Source organism: Oncorhynchus kisutch, linkage group LG6 (genome assembly GCF_002021735.2).
Source record: "Oncorhynchus kisutch isolate 150728-3 linkage group LG6, Okis_V2, whole genome shotgun sequence".
NCBI classification, from domain to species: Eukaryota; Metazoa; Chordata; class Actinopteri; order Salmoniformes; family Salmonidae; genus Oncorhynchus; species Oncorhynchus kisutch.
Window position 1 is genome coordinate 74841200 of NC_034179.2, and position 22342 is coordinate 74863541.

The window sequence follows — 22342 nt, forward strand, 5'->3', positions numbered from 1 at the left end:
TCACATTAGTGATGCAGAGCAAGCAACTTCAAAAGAAAGACTGAGAGGGGGATGGATAGAGAAAGAGAGAACAGCAGTTAGTTGAAAGGAACAAGAGATGATGATCCTTGCACATGTTGCACGCCTTTTGAATGCCTCTTTCCTGCTTACCTCTTCAAAGAGGCAAGCAGCACTACACTGAACAAGTGGTGCTGTCAAACTGCAACCAGAAAGAAGGCCAAATTTCTCTTCAGATCTGACCGACATCTAGCGAAACAACAGACAAACTGAACAACATGGACTGGACACACAGAAACCACCAGAGACAGAGAAATCCACTCACGCTGGTGACTTTACGGTAGATCTGGGCAGCGTTCTGGCACTCAGAGTAGGGGTACTCAGACGTGGTCATCTCAAGCATGCACATCCCAAAGGCATAGACATCCACCGCCTCATCATACTTCTCCTCGTACATCTCTGGAGCCATGAACTCAGGAGTCCCTACAGAGAGGGGGGTGGGGGGTAGAGTGAGGTGAGGGGGGGGGGTATAATGGTAGTGGTTATGAGAATGGCGCAGAATCTGGTCCTACTTCACTGACAACTGCAGTTACACTTCACAATACAGTGGCTTTATTCATTCTGACTTTGACCACTTTGGAACAAGTAGCCAACTGTGTGCCTTGTAATACAGTGCGGAAAATGTGTATTGGCAACCAACTGTTCTGGTATTCATTTACAGTACAAGTGTATTCAAATGGAAAAAAATAATCAAGGCAGTACAGAAACAATGCAGGAGGTAATCAAAAGATAAGTTATTTATTGATACAACACCAAATCTTATACTAGCGCGATAATGTAAAACAAATGTTAAACGTCTGTAGGTTTGAAGGTTTCCAAATGGGACTTAGATGACCCACACTATTAAAAAATGACTGAGACCAAAACACATTTTACTTGCCCTAGCAGACCTGGTTATCCAGAGTGTTGGTGACTAACTGTGCTGCTGGCAACAATTTTATATTTTTTGCCGACGTTTACTGACACCGGCCATATTCAACGGGTGTTCCGCGTTCGTAAATCCATCAGTAGTTCTGCGCTCTGGCACACTCAGATGAGTGCTCTGAAACCTGAGTACATAGCCAGAGTGAATTTATGAACGCACCCTCTGTGCTCTGGCACACTCAGATGAGTGCTCTAAAACCTGAGTACATAGCCAGAGTGAATTTATGAGCGCACCCTTTGATTTGTACCTTCTATAGAGGCATGTGTTTCTACATCTGCATTGCTTGCTGTTTGGGGTTTTAGGCTGGGTTTCTGTACAGCACTTTGTGACATTGGCTGATGTAAAAAGGGCTTTATAAATACATTTGATTGATTGATTGATAGCAGTGCTGACGTCACTCCAAAGACTAGCCGCCATGCACCATGACAGTATAAAAATAAACACCTCGCCAAATAAATACAGTGGCCAGCATAAAACATGGCATTGAAGGCTTTATTTACAGTTGCTCCAGTTTAAGGTCACAGCACACTAAAGGGACAGCAGTACACAGGTAGCAGTGGGACTGGGACTCTATTTGACACTGAGTGACTGCCACTGGAAGGTATGATTTATTCATTGAAATATTGAATAACCGTTTCACACAATACTGTATCTCTGTAATAACATTTTAAAAAGACGTCCAAGCAAATAGCAAAGATTAAAGTGTTGTAGGAGACAAAACGTTTTAACATTCTATATGAGGTTTCAGCTATTACGTACGTCTCACTTTAAAACATTAGTAGTATCCTACATTGAGATATATTCTATAGTCACAGGGTCTAGAATAGAGCCCTGATGCACTCAATCATGCTGAGTGTCAGGTGAAGTGGCTGTGGCTGTGGGTAGTTGGGAGACTCACCAATGACACTCTTGGCGAACGAGGCACTCTTTAGTGTAGCCAGGCCCAGATCGCCGATCTTGACGGAGCCTGTGGGGCCGGTGATGAAGATGTTGTCACACTTGAGGTCCCTGTGGATGATGGGCGGGGTGCGGGTGTGGAGGAAGTGGAGGCCCTTCAGGATCTGGTGGCTCCAGCGCTGCAGCAGCTTCAGCTTCATCTCCTTGAACCTCTTCAGGTACCTGCAGGGGAGAGGCTGATATGAGTACTGTACATGCAGCCTATGCAGGACTCAAACCCAAAACCCTGGTGTCCAACCAACTGAGCGATTGGAACCTCGGGGTACAACAGTGTAAGCAACAAGTGTTACAGAGCACCACGGGTGCTCACACTGAATCTGAGAGCCTGAGGATGAGGTAGCATTTTCCATTCCATCTGTCTCTGGAAACTCCTGTCATGCTCAAATTGAGAGTGACACTTCATTTCGACAGATGTTAGCCACATGGTTAACACACCAATTCAGTAGATTCACTAACATGAACAGAAGAAAGCATAACTGCTTTGAGTCTTTTGCACACCCTTTTACAAGAAGATGACGTAGGAAAATGGCACATACTTTTCCCCATCTGCTATTTACTCAGGCAGGGGGGATGGACTTAAAGGGATAGTTTGGGATTTTGGCAATGAAGACCTTTATCTATTTTCCGAGAGTCAGAAGAACTCATGGAAACCATTTTTATGTATCCGAGTCCAGCATGAAGGAAGTTAAAGGTAGTTTGGTGAGCCAATGCTAACTAGCTTAGCACAAAGACTAAGTCTTCGGGTACGCTAGCATACTTTCAGTCTTGGTGCTAAGATGGTTAGCATTGGCATGTGAAACTACCTCTAACTTCCTTCAAACTGGATGTAGATACATACAAATTGTATCCCTTTAACTCACGTCTTGAGGGTGCCTGACGTCATGAGCTCAGTGACAAGAAGGATGCACTTGTGGCCCTTGCAGTTGTCCTTCCAGGAGTCGTAGAAGCGGACGATATTGGGGTGCTGCAGCCCCTTCAGCATCTCCACCTCCTCACTGAAACGCTGGCGCTCCACCTTCGTCAGCCTCCGCGTCTGGAGAAGGAAGAGGATAATACATTATTATAGTGGTGAGACTATACACATAGTAGGTTATAGAGGTAAAATAGAGTAGACACAAATATATCAATAAGAGAGGGAAGAGGGGAATACATTGTTATATACAGAAGTATTGAAATTAGAGGTTAAATGGACGAGACACAAACATACAGTATATAATACACAATGTACAGGCCAATGCTAAGTCATTTATTATGCAACGCTGCAAATGTATCTAGGCCCCTCAATGTAATTATAGGGGGCTGGGTTTCATTGCATAAGGTTACACAATCATGTGAGTTTACTGCATAATATTTGCAGATGAACAGATATAGCTTTAAATATATATACAAAAATCTAGATGTGAAAAGATGACGGTATTGATACAGTAGCCAGTACTCTAACTATCAGCCTGTGGTGGGAGGAGACGTAAAAGACCAGTGCCAGAGACCAAAGAGGAAGAGCTGTGCCAAGCCAGAAACCTGCCAACCCCAGCCCTCTCATGAGGCACGCATTACTCTACGAGGGGCTTGGAAACACTGACGCGTAACAGTTCTCTAATGGCACCAAGTGTTCTCTAGCTTCAATGTTGTTGGAGGGGGTTAGAGCAGAGTTCTCAGAAATGAATGCATCAATTATAGAGAAAAGGAAAGTGATTGTTTCAGAGAGGTTTAGCAGCGTGTGTTTGTGTTTCCAAAATGCTGGATGTTTTTTTTTTTTTTTACACACAACAACATTTCAGTACAAAGCGACAGACGCCTCTCTCTCTCACTCTCTCTCCCAGGAGACAAGTGCTGTAGGAGACCAACTGTCCACACTCACTCTAAAGATTACACAACAATAAGGCGGGATATCAGGCCAGTAGTTCTCACTGCCCTCTGCTGTCCCACTCAGAACACAGGCTGTCCTACTGCATGCCTGCTCTGTCCACAAACACCAAGCTGTCATTCTCTGTCAAGTGTCCTGATCCAGGAGCCAAGCTCACAACAACAAAGAGCACTATTGGTAGAATTTGGCACCCGGGCATCGTGACACTAACGCACAGTGACAGTGCAAAGTGGGTGCCAAAGTCAACCTGAATGTTGGCTGTCCTGTTTACAGCACACACTAGGGCCATTTTACTAAGTTCACAGAGAGCCAGGATGATGCGGGATGTCCAACGACGACACCTAGCTTATCTAAGAGTGGCAGTGGGAGCAGGTCATGACTGGCTGGTGGGGGGATGGAGAGGTGATGGGGGTAGAGAGCAGGGGGTTGATTTCTTCCTTCACTGGACAACCTATTTTTGGGTTTGCCGCTTCCAGGAATGAACCCCACATAACCAAAAACAGCGGTGTGAGGCTCCTCACTCAATCACTTCATCTCACTCTCCCCATCTCTCTAGATCTCTTTCAAGCCACCAGGAACGGATTTGGTGATCAAACACCAGCCAGTGAAATTATTTAGTAGGGAGCCGTCAGAAGCAGTGAACTTACCACCTCTAGCTCTCTGCCACCAATTCTAGTAAAAGACGGGTACTTTGATTTGCTGCAACTTTGATCTGGCTCCATTGGCAAATTTCTTGAAGATGATGTGTAAGAGTGTGTTTGAGTGTGTGTGTCTAACTTTCTCACTCATCATTAGTCACGATTCATTCAGGATTATCAGTAATCATGGTAGCATCCACATTAACGTAGATGTGTTAGAAGCATATTCTAATTTTATAATAAAAGTGACTCCGATATTTTATACCTTTATTTAACTAGGCAAGTCAGTTAAGAACAAATTCTTATTTTCAATGACGGCCTAGGAACAGTGGGTTAACTGCCTGTTCAGGAGCAGAACGACAGACTTGTACCTTGTCAGCTCAGGGATTTGGACTTGCAACCTTCCGGTTACTAGTCCAACACTCTAACCACTAGGCTACCCTGCCACCCACACAATACATTATTTACCATTAATTTCTATTGGGCACAAAATAATCTAAAACAGCCAAAGCTAACTGCAAATGCATCCAAGTTTGTAGAGTCACAAGCTTGATGTATTCATTGTTTGTTAGGAATAAGGGAACAAACATTTGACTACTTCATTTATAAGAATCTTTAGGGGTGTAAATAGTTTTGGCCCCTAACTTTGAGAAAATAAACAATAACTTGTTCAACAAAATGTATTTATCTGAGTAATTGTATTAGTATAAAATAATATAATTATTGCGGATCTTTATCAAGGGTGTCAATAATTTCAGGCCCCACCATATATACAGACAGGATGGCTCACTTCTTAGGAGAAATTGTACAGATCCTCTTTTGTCAGTTGTTTTCCATGGAGTTGGCTGCCAACACTGTAATGTAAAAATGTTGGGTCGCTGCCTAAGAAAAATGAATGGCTGTATTCATCAGAAAATGCTTTTTCTGTAAGTGTCAAATCACTGTTCGGCTCCAAATAGAGATATGTAGAGTATACTGTATCTTGTGGGCTGCTAGGACGATCTGACCACAGACTAGCCAAACAACATTGGCTCTTATCTGCCTATAGAAAGAGGTGCACTCCGCGCCTGTTCCTGGACGTGCTAGTTTGAGTATGACTTATCTAACAGGAAACTGAGCTTTTATTTTTTTGCGTTTTTTTTAAGTGAATGGAAGCGAGGGGAACTCACTGGCTCCATAACTCAAATAAAATACTGCTCACATTTGATTAGGCCTTTCAAAGTTGTGGTTTAATATACCCATGTCCTGCTGTGCCAAACTTGACCAGGACAAAGTCAAGCTTTTAGGAGGGAAAGATCTTTAAGAACGAGAACAGTGCCCAGGAGCTATGAGAGAATGCCAGAATTCAGCCCAAAATAGGTGATGTTTTTTGTCAATGCCTAAAGAGTGGATATAGGGTCTATGTCTGAATCATTAGCAGGAGATCAGTCCAAGTGGCTGTGGTTTTGGAGAATTCTCAGTAGTTTTTTCTTGGATGACGGTGCTGTTGAACACATTCCGGCAGAAAGATACCAAGAGCACACAGGGTTTATTTTCTGCATAGAAAACTCTTGGCGGGCCGCCTATGTCCAAACAGTCATTTTCGGTATGGAAAAACGTTTTTTAGTGTAAACTTAAATGACTAAAACCAGATAAAAACTATGCAGAAAATATAATGGACCTTTACATTTTTTAATAAGATCATCTTTAACAACTTACAATCACCAAAATAAAAGCTAGACAATCAGGGAGAATAAAAACTTCCCAAACTATGCATTCAGGAGTATTTTTGTCATGACATGGGACCCCCATTGATTTTGTTATAATATTTCAGAAAGCATAAGCCATGGCAAAAAAAAATGTATTTCACCATTATTTAACCAGGTAGGCTAGTTGAGAACAAGTTCTCATTTACAACTGCAACCTGGCCAAGATAAAGCAAAGCAGTTTGACGCATACAACAACACAGAGTTACACATGGAGTAAAACATACATACAGTAGAAAAATGTGTCCATATACGATGTGAGCAAATGAGGTGAGATAAGGGAGGTAAAGGCAAAAAAAAGCAAAGCGACACAGAGTTATTTTACCTTTATTTAAATAGGCAATTCAGTTAAGAACAAATTCTTATTTTCAATGACGGCCTAGGAAGTGCCTGTTCAGGGGCAGAATTGTACCTTGTCAGCTCAGGGATTTGAACTTGCAACCTTCCGGTTAGTAGTCCAACGCTCTAACCACTAGGCTACCCTGCCACCCCCAGTTACACATCTAATAAATAAACATACAGTCAATAACACAATAGGGGGAAAAAAGTATATATGCAGTATGTACAAATGAGGTAAGATAAGGGAGGTAAGGCAATAAATAGGCCATAGTGGCGAAATAATTACAATATAGCAATTAAACACAGATGGTAGGATGTGCAGAAGATGAATGTGCAAGTAGAGATACTGGGGTGCAAAGGAGCAAAACAATAAATAACAGTTCTACAAAATGTGTAGAACTGCAGAAAATTAGCTTTAAAACTGCAACATTTTATCTCCGCCACATGAAAAAATGTGTCACTATGTCCAACAGGAGTGCCTCGAAAAACTTCAGGTTGATGACCGCACCATTGGCCATGACCACGCACTCGCCACACCCACCACCTAAGCCCCAGTTTGATCCAGAAAAAACCCTGGCAAGGCAGCAGAAAAAAAAGCCCTTTAACTGTTAATGCCTTTTTTCCTGAGGTAGTAATAAAAAGAAAAGTAATACCAGAAACACAAATGCAGCACCATGGAGCCTGTGATGTTTGTGTGTAATGTATGTGAGAGAGAGTGAAGGAGTGGATGTTTTAACCTTTATCAGGAACAACCTGTTTTTCTCGAGGACACACTGATTTTAACCTGAGGGAGTTGACACCAATGCCCCTTTTCTTCAACCATGCAACCTGACCTCATGGCAATTTGTAAGATTTGGTACGGAAATCTGTCCTCCCATTTAGTATGATACTTTATGTTAGGTTAGGTTACATTATGAATGGAATAGCGGTCGTACAATATCATACGTCATACCCAGTTGTACAATAGCATACAAATTGGATGATGTAACTTATTATACATCTCTGATGGTCTTGTATTATACATATTTCTCTGAGACCAGGTTGCATGTTGCATCGGAATAACAAAGGAGAATTATAGGGATAATTTATGTTGGTGGTTTGGAGAACTAAAGACAAAGGTTAGGAGAATTTACAGAAAAGGTTTATTGGGTTATGGTTAGAATAAGGGTTATGGGAAGAGTTAGCTAAATGCTACAGTTGTCTCTCTACGACTCGAACACGCAACCTTTGGATTGCTAGATGGTTGGAGTATACGTCCACCCATCCTCCCTGACCAACCTCTCTCCTATCGTTTCTGTCTTAAGGAACCTTATGTATTTGGTAACCATACCAAACATAACATATCATACTTATTGGAGGTACAAAGATTGATCTAAAATACCACATTTCTGTTCAGCGAGTCCAGTCTGAACCATAAGGTTCTTTTAAGAACTCTAGCAGTTACAGATGAGACTCTGTGAAACATTTATAGTTAAACACTGCAATCTTTTTGAAATTAGTAGAGAAACAATGCTTCATTGTACATTATGTTACAATGAGCAAAAATCGATTTACTTCAGATGACTGTGCTTTAGGTTTGCCTCTGAGGCAGAAGAACATTTAGCTATTTTCTAGGCAGGATTACTGATTGAGCGGCAACTAGCTGTAGTGCAGTCAGTTACTGTATGAATCTGTATAAGACCACCATAGCTTCAGGGAGGAGCACAAGGAACTACAACTCAAGCAGCGAAAAACAAATAATTGTCCAAAAACATGCTTGCATATCTTTTTTAATCTAACTAATATCATAACATTTATGTACTAACTTATATTTACAGACAATCAGATTTTAATTATTTAACCTTTACTTAACTAGGCAAGTCCGTTAAGAACAAATTCTTATTTTACAATGACAGCCTACCCCGGCCAAACCTGGACGACACTGGGCCAATTGTGCGCCGCCCTATAGGACTCCCAATCACGGCCGGATGTGATTCAGCCTGGATCTATCCCAGAAGAATCAAAGTGAATCTCCAAATCCAGACCGTTCTGGACAGCTAGTTGCCACTATGTAATCCCAAGGAAACATAGGGTCACTTTGCTTGCTGTCTGAACTGCATACCGTTCAGACCACCCTAGTACTCTCCATGCTAGGGTGGTCAAAATGAACCTCTGGGCCGAGTGTCCTCAAATCACATGAGGCGTCAGCCTCCAAAAACTAACCCAGAGAGGGGAGGGACCTGGCCCCCTTTTCTGGGACGCTGAAGGGGGATATTACTAGTCCCAGAGGATCTCGGCATGCGCCGCAAAGCCAGGAGGCATTTGGCCGGCGAACGCCATCTCACCCTTACATAAGCACTGTTTTGTGGTTTGCAGGGCCTGGCAACCCACAACCAGCTGGGAGGGGAAAGAGTGTGGTGGGAGTGGGAAGGGTGGGTGCCAAAGATCCTGATAAGTAACACTTTAGAATAAGGCACATTGTATGTAGCCTATTAGCAGCTAATTAGCTATGAAGCCATCATGGAAATGAATGTGTTCACAGGTTATTAGGCAATTCATCATACATAGTCTACTAACTAGAGGTTAGGGGCTGGTAGAGATTAGAGACTCGTGAGCTAATAGTATTAAACTATTTAACTACTGGTAAATTACAAATCTTAATTCCCATGAAAACAAACCAGGCAAATCCACCTGCAGAGATATGCTGAGAAACCTGCTGCACTACTGTAGTGATTTGCACGTGATTGCAGTTCAAACTGACAGACATTCACCATTGACAGTGAAAGGCCATGAAACGGACATACGATTATTATCATGCCAAGTGTTTGGGTCTTTTTGTATTTGTGCGGAGTGCCTCAGGGTACTTCTTTAACCTACAGCCAACCAGAGACAAGGTATATCGATTGCGCAACCAGGGCGGGTAAAACCTTGGATCATTGCTATTCTAACTTCCGCAACGAATATAAGGCCCTCCCCTGCCCTCCTTTCGGAAAAGCTGACCACGACTCTTATTTTATTGCTCCCTGCCTACAGACAGAAACTAAAACAAGAAGCTAACGCGCTAAGGGCTGTTCAATGCTGGTCCGACCAATCTGATTCCACGCTTCGATCACCCGGACTGGGATATGTTCTGCACTCTTTATTTTACGAGGAAAGTCAGTTAAGAACAAATTCTTATTTTCAATGATGGCCTAGGAACAGTGGGTTAACTGCCTGTTCAGTGGCCGACCGACAGATTTGTACCTTGTCATCTCGGGGGTTTGAACTTGCAACCTTCCGGTTACTAGTCCAACGCTCTAACCACTAGGCTACCCTGCCGCATTGCATCCCACAACAACATTGACGAATACGTTGATTCGGTGAGCGAGTTCATTAGAAAGTGCATTGATGATGTCTTTCCCATAGCAACGATTAAAATATTCCCAAATCGTGGATTGATGGCAGCATTCACGTGACCAGAAAGCGCAAACCACTGCTTTTAACCAGGGAAAGGTTTTGGGGTTTGAACTTGCAACCTTCCGGTTACTAGTCCAACGCTCTAACCACTAGGCTACCCTGCCGCCCCAAGTTGACCGGAAACATGACCGAATACAAACAGTGTAGCTATTCACTCCGCAAGGCAGGAGGGATTATCCATAGAAAATCAAGCTGTGCGAGGGTGTGTCAGGGACGGGCAACTCTCAAAAAACCGGCCTCTGTCTCGTAAAGCCTCCGGGTTCTCTGGAAAAGCCTGGTGCATCTTTACCCCACAGATGTTCCCCGTCAAGGGCTTTAACTAGTGCCTTTGGAGGTACGGAAGCAGAGCCTGTCAAGGCTACAGGATTACTATGTCCACCAGGAGAAGAAAGGAAGAACAGAGAAACAAGAATGTGTCTGTTAAACACTAAAACACAGGGCGATAAGATTCGCTTTGAACTACCAGAACCAGGAGTTATTGAACACTGATACTGTAAATATTGTAGGGCTTTACTTTGATAGGTAGTTTGTAGCAGATAGAATTTCAGATAATTTCACACCTGCTACTTTGAATCAAAGTTTAACTAAACTAGAAATAGGTTAACAACTAGCAACTAATAGTAAATGTGTAATGATAAGTCTGAGGTTAAGAACTATTGATCTGCAGAGTTTGATCCTAGATAAGCCATTTAGCGTCAGAACTAAAGGGTGTATGATTTGAATGGGATCATGCTGGTGTAAAGGATGTCACGCTGCCTGCTTAGCGAGGTCCACTTCCTCCTGTTCGGCTCACACCACTTCCTCCTGTTCGGCTTTCACTCTGACCTCAGGTAATCCCAAATGGATGGAGCCAGAGGCCACCTCCAATTACGATTATGCCTCATCAAACATAACACTGTCACTGCAAGAAGGATGTTGAAAATGAAGGCACAAAAATAAGTTAAAAAATGACCAGATTCCCCATCTGCAGATTTTTTAAAAAGGAGATCAATTTGTGCTAAATGTTAAGTCAACCTCTAGTCACAGGAGTGAAGCTACACTGAGAAACACAAAATACATGTGGGACAGTGGAGGCTTAGGACCATCCTCCTCTGTGAATTTAATGAAACATTAAGTGAAACATTTAAAAAGTTATCCTTTTTAGATAAAACTATACTAAATATATTCACAAGTCACCAAATAATTTATTAAAACACCATTTTGCAATGAAGGTCTACAGTAGCCTCAACATCACTCTGTATGGTAGCACCATGGTGTAGCCGGAGGACAGCTAGCTTCTGTCCTCTTCTGGGTACACTGACTTCAATACAAAACCTAGGAGGCTCATGGTTCTCACCCCCTTCCATAGACTAATTATGATAAATTCCGGAGTATGCCCTCCAACCTATGAGAGCTCTTGCAGCATGAACTGACATGTTGTCCACCCAATCAAAGGATCAGAGAATTAATCTAGTACTGAAAGCATAATCTACAGATAGCTAGCACTGCAGTGCATAAAATGTGGTGAGTAGTTGAACAAATTTTTTAACAAATGTATTTAAAAATTAAGGAGAAGCAAGAGAGAGAGATAGCTATATTTTGTTGTATTTGTTTTCTTCCACTTTCACTTAGTTAGTGAATGCAGCTAGTTTAGCCTACTCAAACACTCGCTCAAACAGAGAGGGATGTTATGTTAGTTAGCTTACTATGGCTATCCAATACTGGAACTCTTCCAAGTCAAGGTAAGCTTTTGATTTTATTAATTTATTGCCACTGGGCCCTTCGGGGTAATTGCTAAACTGCTGGCTGACTGTAGCGGGTTTACTAACATGTTAGTTCTAGTAGCTATGTTGACTAGCTATGACATTAGCTAATATGGTGACAATGATGTAGGCTGTGTGTAGCAGTTAATGGTTATGATATTAACGTTTGGCTTGGAAAGGTTTTTTCACCTGGTCACAGACAACTAATGAGTTGTGTACTGAAGTCTACAAGCAAAGGGAAAAGGCAAATGTTGGACTAATGACACCCTAGATCAGCTAGATGCAGACAAGAGTGTGAAAGGTGGTATTGAACGTGTCACTGTCTGTCACCTTGATTGCTCAAATTTTTCTCTCGACCTGTGCACCTACATTGGAAACTTGGGAAAATACATTTAGCAACTGGTATCCTAATTCAGGGTGAAAGAGATACATTCATAGTCAAGTTCCACTCCACCACACAGTAACAGGCTGACTACACCGCTCGTGTCGCGTGCGCGAGCGTTGCAAAATAAATTTAGAATCTATATTATTCAATTATTGCACCAACAAGTGTCTGCGTTACCAAGGGCTAAAATAGAAGTCAGTTCTATTTGTGACAAAGAAAGCACTGCAAGTCCTGCCTCTCCCATTTTCTCATTGGTTTATAGAAGCAGGTACCCATGTGCCATCTCCTCATTGGTTATACTCACGTTGGTGACTGAAAGACGAACGAGGTCAGTGGTGGTAAAGCACCTAATTTATGACATTTTCCAATTGCAATATAAAGTCAAGAGAAGAAAAAGCCTGGAAGGAGGAGAGATGACTAGAAATGATTCGGTTGACCGTTTTATGTGTGGATTAATTGTCGGAGTAGAGGACCTTGTGCATTTCAGGTAAAATAACAACTCAATGTTTATATATCCCAGGACAAATTAGTTAGCAACAGCAAGCTATCTAAATAGGACAAATTAGCTAGCAAGTGCAAGCTAGCTAGCTAAATTGCCATAAATGTTAAATGCTTTTCGACCTGTCCACAAATGAATGTAATTGGTTCAGAGTTTGTTTTGATATTTTAACCTGCGTGTCGTGATCGCGTTTGGTCCCGGGGAGACTGTCATGACTTCCGCCGAAGTCAGTCCCTCTCCTTGTTCGGGCGGCGTTCGGTGGTCGACGTCACTGGCTTTCTATTTTGAGTAAAGTTCCTTGTGTTACTCATCTCTGCTCTCCTGCGTCTGACTCCTCTGCACCAGCTACACCCAGGTCCTTACAGGGACAAAATACATTTATCCACGATTGCGCATGACGGTCCTGGGCAGTTTGTATATGCACTGCAGACCCTAAATATAAGAGCCGTGGCTTGATAAAGCAGCTTGGCTAAGCTGATAACACTCACAGCTAATATAAAAAAGCCATTAGTTCCTAGGATTTGGATTCACTAGGAGTTATTTCTTGGCAACTGTCGCATTAGACTTCCTTCCGCTACCATAAATCAAACAGAAATACCCTCAGATGGATATTTGCATCCAAACAGATCCACAAGTGCAACAGGAACAACACCTGCAGTGGTAACGGTGCAGTCTATCCGTCCTGTCCTGTCAATGAGTAATGGAGCATGATGATATGAAACAGAGGATGTGTATGAGGTGTCAGCAGAGCCGGCTCCAGGCATTAGCAACATAAGCGGTCGCTTTGGGCTTCAAGCCACTAGGGGGCCCCCAACATACACATACATCATAAAACATTTCTTAGGATCTCATTTGGGGTCTCAACTTATTGTTGAGAGTTAGAATAGCAGAATATACAAGGCATAAGTTCGATATTTGGTTGTGGATCAGCTATTTTTCAGTCACTTGACAGTCAGTCAATTAGCCATGTCAGTTAACAATTCCTTGATTGGTAAATTATAGCCAGTCATCTAAAATTGTATTAATCATGGCCAAATATCGACCAGGCACGCAGGGCATGAGGCACGCAGGGCAGGAGGCACGCAGGGCAGGAGGCACGCAGGGCAGGAGGCACGCAGGGCAGGAGGCACCCAAATCCCACGCAGGGCATGTACCTTGGGGCCCTATTGATTTTGTTAGTCACTTTCACTCAGATATTATCAACATGGCATAAGTCCTGGCAAAATGTGTAGAATTGCAAGAAATTAGCTGTAAAACTGCAATTTATTTATCTCTGTCCCATGGCAAAATGAGTCAAATTGGATGAAATTTGTCATAAAATTGCAAAGAAATCTCTGCCCAATGGTAAAATATGTACAATTGCAGGAAATTCACTTAAAAAAGGGGGGGCGGGGGGACCAAATCTCACTTAAGGCCCCTAAAAGGCTAGAGCCGGCCCTGTGTGTCAGTCTCTGAGTGTCTCTGCTTTCAAGCTTTCTCTACAGTGGCAATCTGTGTGTGTGTGTGTGTGTGTGTGTGTGTGTGTGTGTGTGTGTGTGTGTGTGTGTGTGTGTGTGTGTGTGTGTGTGTGTGTGTGTGTGTGTGTGTGTGTGTGTGTGTGTGTAACCAGGAAATAAGTACACTCTTAATTGTATATTGGGCTTCTGCCGGGACAGTCACATGGTTTAATAGGTTAATAATGCTGAGCGTGGACCAAATCCCAATCTCACAAACAGCTGTTTCTTTACATTACACTGAAGTAAACAATGGGCATATTTCAGGCGCGCTTCCATGCTAAAAACAATGGGCCTTTCAGGCCTGTATTTGGAGTGAATCATGAATATGAATGAAGTTTGAGATATTCTGTTGTTTGTAAACATCATTGTAAACGTCATGACAGCTCATAGGTGTTTGTGATAAAATGTCCAGGTGTGTTGAATGTGAAACTGGGAGGTTTAATGAGTCATTACATATACAGGTGATGGCAACTGGCAAGAACCAACATTCTGCTCAAGTAAAGAACACTACATGCTAGTAGAACTGCAAAACCATGCCCACTCTTTTAATAGCGCAAAACAAAGCTCAACGACAATTAAATTATTATTTCATTATACACTTTGTGACACCTTTAATGCAGTTCACTTGGAAAGTAAAGGTTAGAACTATAGAATAAAATACTCAGCAGTTGGTATGAGTTGGTATGAGTTGTGGAACTATGACCCCGGGTCATTCACAGATAGAGGAGCTCTGAATGATAAGAAGTAAAGTGACCCATTTCTTATTTTCAATGACGGCCTAGAAACGGTGGGTTAACTGCCTCGTTCAGAGTGAGTGAGTGAGTGAGTGAGTGAGTGAGTGAGTTGGTTGACCTTTTCTTGTGGCAACAGGTCACAAATCTTGCTGCAGTGATAGCACACTATGTTATTTCACCCAGTAGATATGGGAGTTTATCAAAATCGGGTTTGTTTTCAAATTCTTTGTGGACATGTGTAATCTGATGTGTCTCTAATATGGTCAAACATTGGGCAGGAGGTTAGGAAGTGCAGCTCAGTTTCCACCTCATTTTGTGGGAAGTGTGCATATAGCCGGTCTTCTCTTGAGAGCCAGGTCTGCCTAAGGCAGCCTTTCTCAATAGCAAGGCTATGGTCACTGAATCTGTACATAGTCAAAGCTTTCCTTAAGTTTGGGTCAGTCACAGTGGTCAGGTATTCTGCCACTGTGTACTCTCGGTTTAGGGCCAGATAGCAAACTAGTTTGCTCAGTTTTTTTGTTAATTCTTTCCAATGTGTCAAGTAATTATCTTTTTGTTTTCTCATGATTTGGTTGGGTCTAATTGTGTTGCTGTCCTGGGGCTCTGTGGGGTGTGTTTGTGAACAGAGCCCCAGGACGAGCTTGCTTAGAATGCCCTTCTTGCCCTGTCTCTCAGATCACTCACAGCTTTGTGGAAGTTCTCTCTCTCTCTCTCTCTGGTCTGCTAACGCAGCTCTTGAATCATGGCAGTTGTTCACTGTTTGTTTAAGGAACAGGTGAAATCTCTTAAGGGAACCATGGAAATCGCAGCTATGGGAATGGAGGCTTTCAGAACCCAATCGTCATTCATAGCGAAGCTGAGGTGATTAAAAAAGACACTCAGGGACTTCTAAGTTCAGTTAAAATTATTAAACTCTGCTCTCTCTCTCCTTCACACCTCACGTTTATCTGGCTATTTCTCAGTCTCTATCTAGCTCTCTCTACTGGTAGTTAGATAAGAAGAGTCCTGAGAAAAGGAAGAGCCATGTTGAAGGGTGCAATACATACAATGAATGCTGAGTTGCACATTTCACGAGTCGTGAAACACACTGTGACAGGTTATATACTCTGTGTTTGAACAGTGTTTAAAGGGTTTCAGCAAGCGCTTAGTTTCCACTGCCTGAAAAAAGCTTTCCTCTGATCCATGCTGCTCTGTAAGAATATGAAAGGAGGGAAAAAGTGATGCCCAGTGCCGCAAGCACTGGTCCATTACACCGGATTATCGCAGCTAGCTAGCTGCAATCGAGTGGCTATCACTGGCTAATGCCTCTGTCCCGAGGCAAGCACCAGTTAGCCTCGAGCTAGGCCCATCTCCAGGCTAGCCGAAGAGGTATACCCGCTAATTTGTGGGATACAATACCTCTTTTGCCTGGACCCTTTATTTCCGACACGGAGCCCCACCGATCCACCACGACTGGTCTGCAGACGTAATCATCCGATGTGGTTTCAATAGGCTTTTCCATTGCGTTGTCACCGAAGACCCTTCAGCTAGCCCCGGCCTGCTAGCTTTCTGAACGCCGTGTCTCCCGCTCGCCTAGCATAGTAGCGACTACCGAACGGCTCCCGGGCTCACCTATTGCTGCTCATTGGACCCTATGATCACTCAGCTACACATGACTCTCTCTAATGTCAATATGCCTTGTCTTCTGCTGTTTCGGTTGGTTATCGTTTTATTTCACTGTAGAGCCCCAATTCCAGCTCAACTTTTGTCACACACTCCACACATGGGGAGACCTCACCTGGCTTCGCTGGTGTCTCCAAAGATGCAAGCTCTCTCATCGTCACTCAATGCTGTCATGACTTTGGCCTGGGGGTAGGTTTATGACAGTCATAAATACCTCTTCCCCCCTTTTTCCTCTCTCTACCCTACTGAGGTTACATTTGCAAAACCCTTGGTTAACATAGAGATTCTGCGAATGTCAGAAGGTGGGGGGAAATTAACTATATTCTGGTAATCCGACCAATGGAACATATTCGGTGGTACTTAATGAATATGATGTCAGTTCGGTTGTCATCTGAGACATTCTCATCAATGATAAGATGACAAACTCTACAGTGGAAAGTCTACACATCAGATTTATCAGATTCATATGGAATTGTTGTTCAATTGAAATGTTTGAATATTAAATTATTTGTGAGGGGATGAAATGTGATTTTAACTTCTAAAATGTGAGATGTGGGTTTTCATAAGATAGGGCTGCTCACTCAGTGGCCCGCCCACAGGAAGAGATAGAGGTTGTAAACTATGAAACACACCCCTTTTCTCCCTTCCTATATAAAGCCTTGACGACAATAGAACTTCCTGTTCCGGGGATGTAGGACGACGGTCCTATGTCAGAATGGTTCAGATAATAACTACAGAACGAAGCCAACATCAGCGTGAGCTTTGGTTGCGTATGGTATGAACATTGAACTCTTATTCACTACAGAAGTGATATCTCCTAGCCGTTGAGTTAGCAACCGCAGCTGCAAATGCAGGTTAGGAAGGAATAGACAGAGTATCCCGTCTACCACACAACGACGTTACTACAACGTATCCAATTGACCACCAGAGACATTCTTCAAAGGACTTGGTTGGGCAACATGGCCTTCCATCTACCACCAAACTACCGAAGCGCAGCTCAGAGTAAATATTTATTGCATTTTCCTTTTCCAAATGGGCGGTAATTTAGAATGCATAAGATACTGTATTTACGATAGCACAGCTTCTTCCCTTTGTTCCTCAGTCTTCCCGCTCTTTCACTGAAACCCAGCCCTTTTCTTTTGTGTAACAAGCTGTCATATCTGTTCCGCCCGCTAAGGACGTTTTCCTTTATGACGTAATTTGTAATCAAGTTATGATTTAATTATGTGTATGTATGTGTAATTCTGTGTGATTAGTTAGGTATTTAGTAAATCAATTATTAAACCCAATTTTGTATTGCTGATTCAAATTGTTAGCCAGGGTTCTTGCAGATAACCAAGACTTTACAACTTTCAGATGAGACTGAATTAAGGTGATGATTAATAATGACTGCTATTGATGTAAAATATTACTAGTTCTTTAAGAGTTTATTCAGAAGATAACAGCTCTATAAATATTATTTTGTGGTGCCCGACTCTCTAGTTAATTACATTTAAATGATTAGCTCAATCAGGTGATATTAATTATGGAGAAATTATTTTATAGAATAGCATGTCATATCAATTAATCCGGCATAGCCAAAGACACGACAATGCCTAGGTTTACCCCCACTGTACTCACATCCTACCATACCCTTGTCTGTACATTATGCCCTGAATCTATTCTACCACGCCCAGAAATCTGCCCCTTTTATTCTCTGTTCCCAACGCACTAGACGACCAGTTCTTATAGCCTTTAGCCATACCTTTATTCTAATCCTCCTCTGTTCCTCTGGTGATGTGGAGGTTAACCTTGGCCCTGTAGCCCCCAGCATCACACCTATTCCCCAGGCGCCCTCATTTGTTGACTTCTGTAACCGTAAAATCCTTGGTTTCATGCATGTTAACATCAGAAGCCTTCTCCCTAAATTTGTTTTATTCACTGCTTTAGCACTCTCTGCCAACCCTGATGTACTAGCCGTGTCTGAATCCTGGCTTAGGAAGGCCACCACAAATTCTGAAATCCCATCTCAATCTACAACATTTTCCATCAAGATAGAACTGCCAAAGGGGGCGGAGTTGCGATCTACTGCAGAGATAGCCTGCAGAGTTCTGTCATACTATCCAGGTCTGTGCCCAAACAGTTCAAGCTTCTACTTTTAAAAATCCACCTTTCCAGAAATTGTCTCTCACTATTGTTGTTTGTTATAGACTCCCTTCAGCCCCCAGCTGTGCCCTGGACACCATATGTGAATTGATTGCCCCCCATCTATCTTCAGAGTTCGTACTGTTAGGTGACCTAAACTGGGATATGTTTAGCACCCCGGCTGTCCTAAACTAGATTGCCTTCAATCTCACACAAATTATCAAGGAACCTACCCGGTACAACCCTATATCAGTAAACATGGGCACCCTCATAGATATCATCCTGACCAACTTGCCCTCTAAATACACCTCTGCTGTCTTCAACCAGGATCTCAGCGATCACTGCCTCATTGCCTGCGTCCGTAAGGGGCCCGCGGTCAAACGATCACCCCTCATCACTGTCAAACGCTCCCTAAAACACTTCAGCGAGCAGGCCTTTCTAATCGACCTGGCCCAGGTATCCTGGAAGGATACTGACCTCATCCCGTCAGTAGAGGATGCCTGGTTGTTCTTAAATAAGTAAACCCCATTCAAAAAAAATGTGAACTAAGAACAGAAATAGCCCGTGGTTCACTCCAGACTTGACTGCCCTTGACCAGCACAAAAACATCCCATGGCGTACTGCTTTAGCATCGAATAGCCCCTGCAATATGCAACTGTTCAGGGAAGTCAGGAACCAATATACACAGTCAGTTAGGAAAGCTAAGGCTAGCTTTTTGAAACATATATTTGCATCCTGTAGCACTGATTCCCAAAAAGTTTTTGAGACACTGTAAAGTCCATGGAGACTAAGAGCACCTCCTCCCAGCTGCCCACTGCACTGAGGCTAGGAAATACTGTCACCACCGATAAATCTACGATAATTGAACATTTCATTTTTCTACGGCTGGCCATGCTTTCCACCTGGCTACTCCTACCCCGGCCAACAGCTCTGCACCCCCCCGCAGCAACTTGCCCCACCCCCCGCTTCTCCTTCACCCAAATCCAGATAGCTGATGTTCTGGAAGAGTTGCAAAATCAGAATTCCCTACAAAAGCAGCTGGGCTAGACAATCTGGACCCTCTCTTTCTAAAATGAGCTGCCAAAAGGAGTCAGACAACAAAAGGAAAAGTGCAGAGCTGGGGCACTGTTGCTCTTCTTCTACGTAATGGATACGTGTTGACGGGACGCCTGGTTCAAGGTTTAAGAGACCAATATGGGAGGTACCCTAAGGGGGTTGATGTTTTCTACACGAGTTTATAAAGAAATACTACAAAAACCCATTCATGCCTCTACAGTGCCTTACAAAATATTCATACCCCTTGTATTTCTTTCTTGTATTTATTTTATTTTGTTACAAAGTGGAATTGGACACACCTACTCATTCAAGGGTTTTTCTTTATTTTCTACTATTCTCTACATTGTAGAATAGTACTGAAGACATCAAAACTATGAAATAACGCACATGGAATCATGTAGTAACCTTTTTTTTTTTTTTACAATTTGAGATTCTTCAAAGTAGCCACCCTTTGCCTTGATAACAACTTTGCACACTCTTAGCATTCTCTCAACCAGCTTCACCTGGAATGCTTTTCCAACAGTCTTGAAGGAGTTCCCACATATGCTGAGCACTTGTTGGCTGTGATTGATGGTTAACAATAACAAATCAAACATTGATGTCTCTTTAAGCATGATCAAGTTAATAACTATGCTTTAGATTATGTATTAAACCACCCAACCCAGACACACGAAAAATACAGTCGTCCTTCTGAACTGAACTGCAGGAAAATAATTAAACTGCTCAGGGACATTACCATGAGGCCATTGGTGATTTTAAAACAGTTACTGAGTTCAATGGGTGTGATAAGAGAAAGCTGAAGGTGATAAGAGAAAACTGAAGATGAATCAACATTGCAGCATACCACCATGCATCCCACTGCTGGATTGCTTCTGAAGCTAAGCAGGGTTGGTCCTGAATGGGAGACCTTTCATCTGGTCTAAAAACATATCCCAATGCATCAAGACAGTGATTGGGGATATTGCCTTGTGTAGGGTGTTGTCTTTCAGATGGGATGTTAAATGGGTGTCCTGACTCTCTGTGGTCACTAAAGGTCCCATGGCCCTTATTGTAAGAGTAGGGGTGTTAACCCTGGTGTCCTGGCTAAATTGCCATTCTGGCCCTCATACCAACACAGTCAACCAATCATCCCCGGCTTCAATTGGCTCATTCATCTCTCTCCACTCTAACTATTCCTCAGGTTGTTACTGTAAAATGAGAATAATGTGTTCTCAGTCAACAAATAAAAATTAAAAGTTACTCAACAATAATGACAGAAAATAAACAGAACAGGAATATTCTAAAACATGCAACAAGGCACTAAACTAACACTGGAAAAACATTGCAAATTAATATGCTTTTTGGCCTAAAAGCAAAGACTTATGTTTGTAGCAAAATCCAACAGAACACATCACTGAGTAACTACCTCATTTTTAAGCATCGTGGTGGCTACTTCGTGGTATGGCTATGCTTGACATCCGCAAATACCGGGGAGTTTTTCAGGATAAAAAAAAAAAAAAAGGGATGAAGCTAAGCACAGCCAAAATCCTAGAGGAAAACATACTTCAGTCTGCTTTACACCAGACATTGGGAGACCAATTCACCTTTCAGCAGATCAATAATCTACAACACAAGGCCAAGTTACAGTTTAGACTTAAATCTGCTTGAAAATCTATGGCAAGAAAATTGAAAATTGCTGTCTAGCCATAATCACCAACATCTTGACAGAGCTTGAAGAATTCTGGAAAGAATAATGGGTTAATATTGCACAATCCAGATGTGTAAAGCTCGAAGAAGACTCGCAGCTGTAGTCACTACCAAAGGGGTTTCTAACATGTATTGACTGAACACTTATGCAACAACTATATTTCTATTCATCTTAAAAAATAAATAATAATAATCTTCCACTTTGACATTCAAGTATTTTGTGTAGGATGTTGACAAAAAGTTACAATTAAATCCATTTCAATCCCACAACACAATAAAATGTGAAAAAATGGGGAATATGAATACTTTTGCAAGGCACTGTATAATCAACAAAAGGTAGTGTTGCCTAAATAAGCATTGGTCTATTTCTGATGTGATCATACCTTATAAGGGGACATGTCAACACTTGACCTAAAGCCTCGGTCAAAAGGCCAGCGCTGTCTTAATACTTATATAACGTATGTCATTGGGAATCATAAACAACTGCCATGACAAAATCAAATGCATCACAACAACATAGAACATATTCATGGCAGGCCTCGTGTTCTTGACCCCCTCACCTCCCCCAAAACACAACAACAACACAACCCTAACCCAGGTGTTGCTACAATCAATCTTGTGGTGACATTCCACAATGCAGGGCTTCTCCTTGAAACTCCCAGTGTGTGAAGTGTACAGCAAACAAAGAAGAACAGAAAGGCCAACAAACACACGACAGAAAAAGAAGGACACCACACACACACACACAAACTATACATGGCCTGGGCACATCGTTGTTATGGTTCAATCAGGTTTAGGGTTAGTTACTATGGAGGTTTCACCCACCCCTCCTCAAGGGCCATTTCAGGGATTCTGAGAGAGACCAACCCGAGGCATGGGAGGGACAGGAGTGGTGCAATGCTGAGTTTGAATTACACAAGAGAGATGTGACGAGGTCGCTTTAAGGCAACTTGCTGTCCACCAACTACTGCATTTTATCTATAGTTAACCATTTCTTT

At 42.4% G+C, this 22342-nt stretch overlaps 1 protein-coding gene across 2 annotated transcripts in view; it reads right to left on the reverse strand.

The window, feature by feature from the left end:
• Positions 1–22342, reverse strand: part of LOC109898563 (serine/threonine-protein kinase WNK4) — an 87474-nt gene that overhangs the window by 36177 nt on the left and 28955 nt on the right. For both annotated transcript variants that reach the window (XM_031827532.1, XM_031827531.1), the window contains exons 2-4: positions 2800–2972; positions 1881–2101; positions 323–480 (exon numbers count right to left, since the gene is read on the reverse strand). In XM_031827532.1, the coding sequence (XP_031683392.1) occupies positions 323–480; positions 1881–2101; positions 2800–2921 (501 nt within the window). In that variant the 5' untranslated portion in view covers positions 2922–2972. The remainder of the gene's footprint in view (positions 1–322; positions 481–1880; positions 2102–2799; positions 2973–22342) is intronic.